Source organism: Strigops habroptila, chromosome Z (genome assembly GCF_004027225.2).
Source record: "Strigops habroptila isolate Jane chromosome Z, bStrHab1.2.pri, whole genome shotgun sequence".
Classification (NCBI taxonomy): domain Eukaryota; kingdom Metazoa; phylum Chordata; class Aves; order Psittaciformes; family Psittacidae; genus Strigops; species Strigops habroptila.
The window spans coordinates 89,115,239-89,127,948 of NC_044302.2; the positions used below are offsets into that span (position 1 = coordinate 89,115,239).

At 33.9% G+C, this 12,710-nt stretch overlaps 1 protein-coding gene across 7 annotated transcripts in view; it reads right to left on the reverse strand.

The window, feature by feature from the left end:
* The window catches only part of SPEF2 (sperm flagellar 2), a 78,001-nt gene that overhangs the window by 30,833 nt on the left and 34,458 nt on the right, over positions 1 to 12,710 (reverse strand). For all 7 annotated transcript variants that reach the window (XM_030470403.1, XM_030470402.1, XM_030470401.1 and 4 more), the window contains 7 exons: positions 12,536 to 12,673; positions 9,947 to 10,107; positions 8,933 to 9,116; positions 7,499 to 7,649; positions 5,022 to 5,144; positions 2,107 to 2,245; positions 585 to 814 (listed from right to left, as the gene is read on the reverse strand). In XM_030470403.1, coding sequence (XP_030326263.1) covers positions 585 to 814; positions 2,107 to 2,245; positions 5,022 to 5,144; positions 7,499 to 7,649; positions 8,933 to 9,116; positions 9,947 to 10,107; positions 12,536 to 12,673 — 1,126 coding nt within the window. The remainder of the gene's footprint in view (positions 1 to 584; positions 815 to 2,106; positions 2,246 to 5,021; positions 5,145 to 7,498; positions 7,650 to 8,932; positions 9,117 to 9,946; positions 10,108 to 12,535; positions 12,674 to 12,710) is intronic.

The following is a 12,710-nucleotide window of genomic DNA, read 5'->3' on the forward strand; positions in this document are numbered from 1 at the left end:
CGAGAAAATCCTTTCAAGCATCCTAAGACCAAGGTTCCCAGAATTAGAGGGTAGGCACACAACAGATACACATCAAGGTGAAAAAAATATGTATCCAAGTTAACAATTGCAAATCGTTCAAAACAACTGGTACACATTGACTTGAAGAATACAATTGTTACTAGTCATACTAGACCCTATTTAATAGTTTCATGAAAATACTGATTTCTTTAAAAATGTCTTTTAAAATAATATAGTTTCAGTGTTCACTGACCTATGAATTCTTAATTAAGTTAAAAACTGGCATGTCTAAGCAAAGTAAGAATGATACATACCACTCCTAAAAATGTATTACAGAGGCACCCGTTTAAGGAAAATAAAGTATGTGGTCTTGAGGATATAAAGCCCATAGCAAAGACATTAAAAGTTTCCAAGTAGTCTAGTATTTCACATTTTCAATATTCTGCACTATAGCTTTACTTTTATATGTAGCAGAATCTTTAACAATATTGGTAACTAATGTTTAGTAGCTCCCAACAATTATTTTCAATTTTAAGTAGGAAACGAACAGTCCTTCAGAAATGGAAAGGAAAAAATTTTCTTACCTTTAGGTGCCACTTGAAGAAACTGCTTATGAAGTGTAGTAAGTTGTGACATAGTAAGAGTACTACTTCCAGAGGTCTCTATATGTGGAACTTGTGGTGAAGGAACAGGGTCAGGAAACACTTTTACATCACTGCTGATGAAGAAATCGGTTTCTTCTAAAATAATTTCATACTGAATTTTGCTAGAACTCTCAATATGATGTCGTGCAACCTCAACCAGTTTTTCAACACTGTGAAGGTGTATATGTAGAAAACAGTGAGTACTTCTAATAGACAATGTTAATAACATAGGTTCAAATTTTAACGTGTTTACACTTTGAAAGCTTTCCTGAAGTTAGAATTACAAATTCTCTGTGTGAATTCTGTACTCAGCAAAATCATTATGAAGTGTAGCCCTCGTCTGGCAGCAAGAAACCTTCTGGCTGTGGTAAGAAATTTATATAAAGGGAGATCTAAGCCACAGAAGAAATCTGATGGAAAAATATGAAAGGATGAGACTTTACTCCATAAATTTTAGAGGGGAGGAGCACATATGTTTCATCTATAATCATCCTTTATCCTATTTCAATGCCTTATCTTCTGCTCTGCCCCTAAATCCTAGATGTACAAAGCACTTTCTAAAGCAGCTTTGTGGAGGAGCATATGAACTCCTGTTTCAAGTGTAATGAGTATAATATATATAAGGAAAGATGTCAGCTCTTTATAATGTTTAACTAGACATAGGTTTGGCTTGAGATGTCAGGTCAAAGCACATGTTGTTCTGCAAACATTGTGTCTTTGGCAGTGCTTGTTGTCAAAAGAGCAAATAAAACCGTCTAGAAGGCAAAGGCTCACCCTCTTTCAGCTACTGACTGTTAGAGCTTTCACATCCTACATTTCATGCCTTTTGTCTTTGGCTTGCCCTGACATGGATCAACTAGCACTGTCCCAGGTATGTTTCAAAAGTTATTACAGGCAAGAAAGATTTTCCAAAAGGCAAAATGACCCCTTTCTTTTGGAGAATAAAATCTTTTAATTATATGGATAGGCTGTTCTATGCCAGATGGCCTAAATATGGTAGTCACAAGCACATTTTATTTACTTTTTTTTAAATGGACCTTGAAATAATTTTGAGAAATATTATACATGGTGATAATAAGAGTAAGTGGAATTTTCAAGCATGTGTAAAGCACAGGAAAGAAAATAACACCACAATCTGAAGTGACAGAAGCCACTGAAATGATACAATGGCTTCTACTAAACGGAATAACTGGTTGTTTGCTGATGTTCATAAATCTATTAGATCTGTAGACTATAAAAACCAGCAGAACTGCTAATTAACTCTACTGCTGTCAGCAGAACCTTTTTATCATTCAAGAAATGAGTTATTACCATTTAGGTATTTCAAATAAAATTAAATTCCAGTTCATTAAATTAAATTATTATTTTATACCTTTTTTTTCCAGGTTTATATAAACAACCATCTTTACTAGCATAGCCTAGGTTGAAAAAAAATTTCTGTTTAAAATTAGCTATACATTACCTGGACATTTCCGCCAAGAACCTGGATCCAAGCCACTCTTCCATATCTTTATAAGCCTCTTCTGCTTTCATTGTTAGCTCTTCAACAAATGCTAAAGCTTTTTCTTTTATAAGTTCTAGTCGAAATTTTGTGGCTGCCTCTGTTCAAACAGGAATGTCATAATAATTACTATTTATAAAATTTGACAAAAATTCTCAGTATTAAGCACCTACAGTTTAACATGTTGACCTGTTTTTGGGCAGTTATTTATTTAATTAATCATACCCTTGAATCATTTTTCAGATCACCCGTATTGCACCATGTATTTTACAAAAGTGTATCTTCTATAAGTATCAGAATTCACAAAATAACAAATACCTTAATGAAACTAATACAGAGGTGCAGAGGATGTTTAAGTAGGCAGTGACACTGAACTAAGTTAACCCTCAACAGCAACAGACCTAGAAGATTAATGATGCCTGTGTGAGTAACCTGTTATGGATAAATTTTAAAGAAAACACATCTAAATCATTCTGTATGGCAGTCACAATAAAAGTTTGCTTTCTTGTTTCTAACTTCCAGCCCTTTAAAATTAACCTTACTGATTTTGTTCCAAGCTTCCCACATACAACTATTCTATATCTAAAACTCAGGTTAGAAATTAGTTTGGTTACTGAGCACTAAGAAAATACTTCACCTCTACCAAAGTTATGCATAGAGTATTTACATGCAACTTTTAAAAACATTAAGAATTTCATTATTTTTAGTTTTCAAAATAGGAAGAACTGAGGGGAAAAAAAATCAGTCTCTAAGAGGCTAATACTTAAAAAGAAGGAGATAAAAGGACAAGAAATACGAACAAGTCAGCAACGTCCAAACTGAAAAGGATGCCAACTGGATGGAAAGGCAGCTAACGTATTGTATTCAGTGAACACAGAACAGGCACCGAAAGACATTCAAAGCCTTACAAAAGAAGAGTAAGAAAAGAGGATGAGTAGCTAGAGATTATTTTCAATCCTGAAAGAAAATTCAGATTCAACTTGAGACTTCTTCGTATTTAACTTTCTATACTGCAGAATCTTTTAAAGAATTAATCTTATATAGTAATAGCTACAGTAAGTTCAAAGTTCTAGACTGTAAAATTATTTCTATTATGATCCTTATTCTATATGTTTCCGAGGTTTCAAAATACTTAGGTTTGGAGCTGAAACTTTCTTTAGGCAACCAGTGTAGAAAGATGGACCCTGAAAAATATACAGCATGTCCTTTTAATGCTATTTTTCAGTTCACAGTAGAATGCAGTAGTGTACAATTTCAGTTTTGAGCAAGAAATAGTCATCGCTCAAAGTTTTAAACATAGAATGGATTTGGTTCTCAAATAGGGTTATTTTATTTGATGGCAAAAAGTAAAGCTTCTAAGCAACCGGAAGTACCTTAGAAGATTCTCTCTGCCTGTCTAGTCACTTTTCATTAATACAAGGCTGCCTTATTTGTGACTTCTCTGTGTTTATTTTCTTTGAGTAGCTGTTATCAGTATGGTACAAACATAACTGTACAGCGATTTTTGTCTATCTGCATCTTCAGAAGCAGGTACTGCTCACTCATAAAGCTGCTCTTTTAACAGTAACAGAGTAAAAGGAATATGAAATCAACATTAAAAATTTAGCAACTGTCCACAACCAGTGACTTGCTAGTCTCTTTGTATCCGGATAAGCAAAAGCTCAAACATCCAGTTACCATAGTTGTAAATGAAACTATGATCCTCAAATGTACCAGCTATGTGCCTGTGCAGTTATGATATATCACAACATATTTAGTCTTCCTTCAGTTCTTACCTTGGCTTTTTTGTTAAATACAAGATGAAAATGAAGTAAACTCAAGAAAACAAAATGTGTCAATGAATCACTAGGATTTCTCTTCATACTATTAAGATCTTCAAGGTTACTACCATTCCTCTCTTCAGTATCCTAAAATCTTAGAGTATTTATTCCTAAAATGCTTTTGGACTAAACCGTGTTGAAAGTGGTAGGTGTACAAGCATTTGGTGTGGTGTGGACCTAAAGAAGCCTTATGAATATGTGTTTTGTTCATTAACTGCTGTTTGCCCTCTAATTTTCATAGTAAGTACTATGCAAAAGTTAGTCTGCCATGGAGGTAGATACATGATGAGGGGCTTGCCAACTCTTGACAAACAGAATCTCTAACAGCTAGGTTTTATCTTCTCTTTAGTGAGAAAGAGGTCTCTTTCTTCTAGTCTAAACACGTGTTTAAAAGAAAAAATTCAACTCATTTTCAGTCTGGGATTTCTGTTTTTCAGGTATCTAGTTTTTGCTGAAATTGACCAGTTGGAATGGAAGTTATTCAGTAAGATGGACAAAGAGACAGAAGGACTGAACAGTACATAGTTTTTTGAAGGGATTGTCTTGAAAGGAGTTTGGAAGAATAAACAAAAGCCGGGTCTTGTTGCTTGAATCCCATGCAGCTTGTGGAAGAGGTAATTAGGGAGAAAAGCATCAATAAATATATAATCACCATCAAATTCTTTCCCAGATCAAAACATTTCAAATACTAAATTCAATCCAGTTGAATACTGACGAATGACTAACCACTGATGCGATACTTAATCTCTTAATATACTTGCTTATACTTCATACTTGCTTAATCATGGAAAATGAAATTAAATGAAATCAAGCAAAAGACAACAAAAAGAAGAACGAAAACCACATTTCTACTTTAAATATATTTAACACAAAATCATTGATGACTACCATCCTAAAAAAAAAAAAAAAATTATTTCTTCAGGCGCTCCTTTCTCTCCCGTTTTTCTTACTTGTCTATCCATTTTGCCTAGAGTTTCTCACTATTTTTGACTATGACACTACCTAAATTAGGAATAACAATCATTCCCTGATGTAAGTAACCAAATAGTAACATACCCTCGTGTTTCAAGGCACTGAAATATTCTTGCTTTATTTTAAGTGCCAGTTCTTGTTTCTTTAACTCTTCTGGGTTTACAGGAACTGTATTCTCCTCACCCACAGATGCGGTAGAAGATAATCCTGCAGGAAAACAGACCTCCACAGTCTTTGGACTTTGGTAATAAGCTTGTGTATCCAAATACAGACACTTATGAGACAGCATATTGTTTTAAATGAAAAATGGCACTTTCCACTTTACTTGATGTGACCATTTATGAGAATACAAAAGTGATTACTCAGGTCTCTTATGTCAAAATAAGATATTTAGATTTCTTCAACTGTAATTGATATCTGCAAGACATGCTAACAGTACATAAAACTACCCAGCACATACAACTGCATTAAAATTGGTTAAATTACATCCTAAAATATACTAAAATCATGAATGAGCAGGTGTGGCTCTGTTGTGATCCTAGATGGCCAGAATGTCCTCTTTGACCCTAAAATCTACTGATTTGCCACAAGCAGCACATAAACCTCTTCTGACTGAGAGCTCTTCCTTCTGGAGCAAATTCATGTTTAGCAAACTGTAGTAAAAATGCTATGATAGTAAACATCATTGGTTACCATCAAAGCAGTGAAAATAATAATGCTATTTAAAAAATCATAATATGTCAGGGGGAAGAAAAAAAAAGAGAGGTATGTTATTTCATGCTTTTTTTAAACCATTCTGTTGGCTGTTTTTGCAACTTATTTTAACTTACACATCTATGAACAGACATTGTAAAGGTATTTTATCAGCTTTTCAAGGATTGCGTGAAATTCTGCAGCCACAACACTTTGACTGTTACTCAGAAATATTAGAATGTTTGTAACTGCTTTGTCCTAGAAGAAAAGCAGATGGAAATGTTATGGGAAAAAAGAAAAAAGAAAAATCTACAAGATACAGGTCAACATAAAGCAAATGGTCAAATCTCAATGTGATAAAATCACATGTGATAATTTGTATCACTCAGTTACTAGCCTATAGCTGTATCCTAGACAACTCTTCTGTAATAGGATGACTATAGTAATACTGTATTTGTCATGAAATCAGTTACAGATACATCAGTTGATACTTCATCTTCTACCATGAGGAATGCACAGCTGAGTTCTACTTGCAGTTCTTTCACTTTATAGGTTTGTGATTTCAGGTAAGTCATGTAGGTCTGAACAAAAAATCTAGCTCCAAGAAGCAATCCACAAACCCCAACCTAGCCACTTAGCATACACTAGGTGATAGCTGCTGGTTTTTTATTACGAAGTTTATCTAGAAATCTGAAGATCTGATACTCTCTTGGTTGGATTGAGATGTTAAGCACACATTAGGATTCCTGTGGACCACAAATTAGGCACGTATGTGGCTATTACTTGTTCACCCTATTATGAGGACAATCAACTGGAGAGCACTGAATCAAATGCCTGTCAAAGAAAAAAACCTGCCTTATGCATAATAACTCTCACTCACAGCTTTCTGACTTGGAAATTAAGTCCCCGAATTTCAGGTTACCGTCATACCCACAAGGCTTAAGCCCCTCTTTCGCTGTGTAGAATGTCTTTACAAAAAGTCCAAGGCTTAGGCATAGGCTACTAACCTTGCTTCCTGCTGGAGCTATGACATTTTGCAGAAAGAGGAAGTTACTTAAAGCACTACTTGCTTAAGGAAGTATTTATGAAAAAATATATAAACAGCATTGCATGCCAGAATTCCTTCCAGCAGACTGCCTGGATTGCTAGGTTAAAGAGATAGATTTTAAGGTCTATTTCTCTTTTGCAAATTAGTTTTGTATTCTCACCTGGTTGGACAGATTCCTGCCAGGCCTATGAGCAAGATTTATCCCTATGGGAGCCTGGGGTTTTTTTAGGACTATATATGCCATTAGATTTTTACATTCTTTACAGTATGTTACAGTTACATATAATACAGTTACATATAATACTGATGGACCTTGATAGATCCATATTACTATATGGCTGACAAATTCATTTCAAAATATCTTGAGGTATTGGATAGTTTATCCATTCTATTCCTGTACTTTTAATATCTGACTTATGGCTGGAAAGTAGACAGAATTTAATGGAATTTTATTAAATTTGATAAACTATTTCTAACTATTAAATTCCAAAATAGCACATAGAGAAAAATTAATATTTACTTTCTAGGTTCTATTTACAATATTTATTTGCACATAATAATCACAAAATAATCATAATTTGCACATAGTAATTACATAATAATCATTAATATGATTAACTAAATGCAATCGCCTTTCAAAAGCCTCCACACTCCTTTATCACTACCAGCTTTGCATATTGATACATCACATTCATTGGACATTTCAAAAGAGAAACTAAATCCAAAAGAAATGCCTTGGCTATCTCTTTTCTATATTAGCCATATATTTACATTTCAGCAATTTCAAGCACTGCTAAAACAAGTTCTGCATTTCAAATACCTTTCTTCTTAGGAGTTTTTTTTGAAGATTGCTTTTTGGAATCTTTGGTAGCTTTGCTTGATGGCTTTGAAGATTTCAGATTTTCTTTCAGGTTTAGCTGCTGACCTTCTTCTTCTTCTTCGGTTTCTCTAAACTGTATTTCACCTGTTACCTTGACACCATAGTCACACATAGGAAAGTACGTAGTATCAACACTGTTCAAGTACTGTTTTAAATAGCTGATACATGCTGAAAGTACTTAAATAAAACAAAGGAGATAGACATCATAGAATCACAGAATCACAGAATCAGCTAGGTTGGAAAAGACCTTTAAGATCATCAACTCCAACCTCTACCCTAGGACTGCCAAGTCCATCACTAAACCATGTCACTAAGGGCCTCGTCTACACGGCTTCTGAACACTTCCAGGGATGGTGATTCCGCCACTTCCCTTGGAAGCCTGTTCCAATGCCTGAGCACCTTCTCTGTGAAGAAATTTTTTCTTACATCCAATCTAAACCTCCCCTGGCGCTGCTTGAGGCCATTACCTCTTGTCCTATCACTTGTTACTTGGAAGAAGAGACAAGCCACCTCCTCACTCCATCCTCTTTTGAGGTGGTAAGTCCCCCATAAGTCTTCTTCTCCCCAGACTAAACACTCCAAGTTCCCTTGGCTACTCCCCATCAGACTTGTGCTCCAAACTCTTCACCAGCTTCTTTGCCCTTCCCTGGACCACTCCAGCATCTCAGTATCTCTCTTGTAGTGAGGGGCCAAGAACTGAACACATTACCTAATTAAATTGATTAGATTTTAATTAATTAAATATAAAATTCTACAGCAAAAATGCAAGACAGAGATAGTGGTTTTAATTCTTGTAACCTATTACCTGTACTCTAGGAAAAAGTGAGAAATACAAGAATCAACAGTATACAAAGCAAGACTACAGTTACACTGTCAGGGTGCAGATACTTCCTTACTTTAAAATTATCAAAGAGGAAAGAAAAAGTGAACCTAGAAACCAACCATTTGAAAAGCCAACTTAATTTACTTTTATCTATATATAAAAAACAATGTAACCATAGCCTCTGAAGTTGTGAAAGGTTTGAGCAAACACTGCATCACAGGATAAAACTTGCCCCTCTTCTCATGCTTCTATTGAGCGATAACAGCAGAATTTATCATGGAAGAAGTAGACATATAGAGTCAACATTCTAAGTTTTTCAGTAATGGAATGATTAGGCCAGTTATAAATAGTGCTGATAATACACAGATTCCAACATTCTCCTCATAGAAATACAAACATATTCAATATCAGTGGTGGAGCAAGAGGCTTGACATTGAGATATACAGTGAGAAGGCTGCATGTTTAGGTGGCCAACTGAATGGGAGGCTTTCACTGTCTGATATGCAGGAATATTTAAGTAAATACATGTAAAACGTAAAAACATTCCTTACCATATTTGATACTGTTGTTGCTGCTGTTTGCCATGTATCAGTAATAAGACTTTCATCTTTCCCAACAGTGGTGACTCCATTTTCAGAATTATCATCCTTAGCACTTTTCTGCAGAGATTCCTTGTTTTTTGACTTGGTAATAATTACTTCTGGTACAGTCACTTTCCAAGAAACCAGAGGAATCCTTAAAAATTAAATATAAGGCATTATTCACACCCCCTTTATTAAATAAGTGTTAATTTATAACTACATTGGAGAATATGCTAAGAGTATGAGAATGCCATTTTCAAAATTTGTCATACCAACAGAAAACGGATGAACTTCCTTATGACCAAAAGTGGTTAAATATGTGGATGACAAGAAAACTGTCTAGTTTAACTACAGAAGCTAAGGAATAATAATAGATGGATAAAACTATGCCAGATGATTGCGTGAGCTGCTGGTATATTCCACATGGGCTAGAAGCACAGCCTCTTTACTCAGATAGTTTCTAAATGAACTGTATTTTAAAAAAGCAGGTGTCATTATTGACAGTATTTTTTATATTGTGAAATTATTTGATAGTATTGCTTTAACTTTTAATATAGCATGCATATTTAAAGACTCTTTTGATTTATATTTTTCATTACATAACCCATTTAATTACCCATTTTTAAACCTTTAAAAGTTCTGTAATAATATTTAACTTACTTATGAGAAGATTATGCTGAAAATTATCAGCAACACAGAGGGAAGTAGTAAAGTATTCTATACCAGATCTCTTCTTAAAGCAGCTTTTAAAATATTTTATAATTCTGAGATGCATTAATGAAAATTATATAAGTAAATCAGTAAAAAATCGATAAACTAAACCTATAAGACAATTCAAGACTCATCAATTGACTATAATCCCTAGTTAAAAATTCTTATTTCCCATCCTTTATAATACACACACATATATTTCCCCATACACCCACAAAACTATCAGTACATTGTATTTGTTGGTATTTGTATAATTTAATAACATATTTCTACCTTCTTGAGTTGTTTTGATCTTCTTTCTGCTCTAAATCCATAATATCTAGCAACGGGATCCTAGTAAGATCTTGACTATACTCTGTTGGGATTTTTCCTTCCATTGCTCTATAATAATCATGAAGAAGTCTCTTTGTATCTTGGAAACGATCCACTTCAACCTCAAAAAAAAAAAAAGAGGATAGAAATACTGCAATTCAAAACATGACAGAACAAACTTCTGTTACATTTTTAAATACACAATAGCAGAAGCTATTCTAAATCTTAAGAGTTTGAGGGAGAGCAGCAAATACAACCATATTTGTTTGAAAATTTGTAGTGCATTCAAAATACTTCTATTTGCATCTATAACATCTTCACACTGGTATTTTTAAGGATTAATAAAACTCTTAGTTGTTAGAACAGGAAAAATATTTACAAAAATAATGTTTGATGCATTAAATTTAATTAAAACATATTTTTCTACAGTAGCAAGTATACTAACATCAACAAATTACACAGATCTTTCTGTTCAAAAGAAATAAAATCCTTAATAACATAACATACAAAGGGTTAAATGATGGAGAAAATTTTAAAAGCAATAGAGTTTTTCTGGACCAAAGAAATCAACAGACTTTACACACCTAAGTGTCTTGAAGATCTTTTTATGAATCATCTTGGAAGAAGACTAAAAAAACACTGCACACCTGTCAGGTTTTGATTTATTGATACAGTATGGTGTTAGCTTCTAACTGACAAAACAGTACTAAATATTCATGGGAAAATGCACAAAACCACATTCACAAAACGAAGGATAAAGCCTTTGTGGTGTAAACCAGCACTTATCCATAAATTAAGGAGAAACTATCTTCTAGTATAATACTGTGTACACAGAAAGGTGGAAAGAAATCTGATAAACGGTATTTATACAAATCTATGTGTTCACACAGTAACAGAGCCACCTGGGGAATATATATAACTTCCCACAGAAAAACCCACAGATGGAGAGCTCAATACCAAAGCAGTGTATTTTTGGCTGTTTCTCAAACAAAGCCATAACGTAAAGATTTAGTTATCAGAGTTTTAGTTTTGTCATTTTAGCATTAATAGTTCCTTTATTTTAGGTAGTATATACTAAGTAAAGAAATTAAAAATGTTTTCCTTTGTATTTTTCTTTATAAAACTTCTATATGTTTAATATATGTATTTGTAATTTTAAATGGTTAGTCTGCATATCCACACAAGACAGATCAAATTAGATTCATAGTGAATCTACTCTGGACTGCATCATACATATCCATGAAATTCTGCTACAAGAGAATTAGGATTGCAAAATTATATATGAATATGAAAGTAGAAAAATAAAAGATATAAACTCAGCAATATTACTTTTGGCTCCCTTATGCATATAATTCAAGATACATTTTTAAATACTTAGTCCTATAAATATTGTAATTACAGGACGAATATGGTTTGGTCAGCAGTTACTTGATATTTTGACTTCTCTTAAGTTGGTGGCCTTAAGTCTTTATTTAGGGCATTATTTAGACTCTTACAAACCAGAGTTAATAATTTCCTTACTCTAGCAACTGACCACTTCAGAAATGTTACTTAAATTGCCACAACACTCATAGGAGATAAAGGAGTGGTTCCCTTGTTTATTAAAAATATAAAAATAACACTGAGAATTAAAGGGCAGGAAGCCCACCCCAAGATGCTTAGGCCTGTTTTTTCAGCTAAAGTAGCTTCATATGGCATGTGTTTAAAGTATTGTTTTCATTGTCTTCTTTAAAATTTTCCCACAATGGTCACTGTGTTTACAGAAAGGCCTGTCTAGTCTAGCCTAGTCTATTCTAGTCCAGTTCAGCCCTAAACCAAATTTATGCACCTAGAACAGCAGTCACAGGGAAATCTTACTTTACTTCAGGACCTCAAGTAATCCAGATCAGGCTGAATGAGAGGAAGGGCTTAATGTGGGTGAAAAGAGAATCAATTAATTGACATGGTCTCTTGAAAACTTTAAGTTAAGAGATGTGAAAGCTAGGTCATATTGGAGCAGGTTTTCTCAAGAGCAACAAATGACATCACATAATCAGAACTACTCCTTGCATTTTATTTTTTTATTCAGTCTGTAGGTAAAATTTCAAGCCACATTGGTAATATTACAATAATTTTGCGATACGGGAAATACAGGACAACTTTAACAGGAAGTGGGTCTACAGTGAATTATGTAATGTGTAAATTAAGAGTAGATGTCAGTACAAACACAGAAGGATAAACAGCTCTAATATACATGTTACAAAACTCAGATGATTCATTGTACTGATAAAATTGCAAAAAGTAATACCGATTAAAAGTTTGAAGGCCTGGACTAAAACAGTAGTGTTTTTCATAACTTTCTCTGCCTGCCAAACAGTTAAATGTATGAATGTCTATATTTTGTCTTTTAACTTTCTAGATAAATTCAGAGGAGGCATGAACATTTGCTTATCTAAATCTCAATCCCTTACTTATTTGGAGCCAACCATATGAAATTGCTCTGAGGCTTACTTAGGTCCTCCAAACCTAAGTCATTGTCCCCTCTCACTGCAGACTCTAGTAGAGCCATACCTGCATAAGTGATAAGAAATGGTTCACTGCAATCCCCCTATGATCTGGTAACCAGCCATCATTCATGATATCAGTACGTTCCTGCTCTGCTTCTTCCCTTCTGTTATCACAGATATCCCAAAGAAGATCTCTTAGGTCCTAAAACACAAAATCAAATATGAGAAATAACTATGAA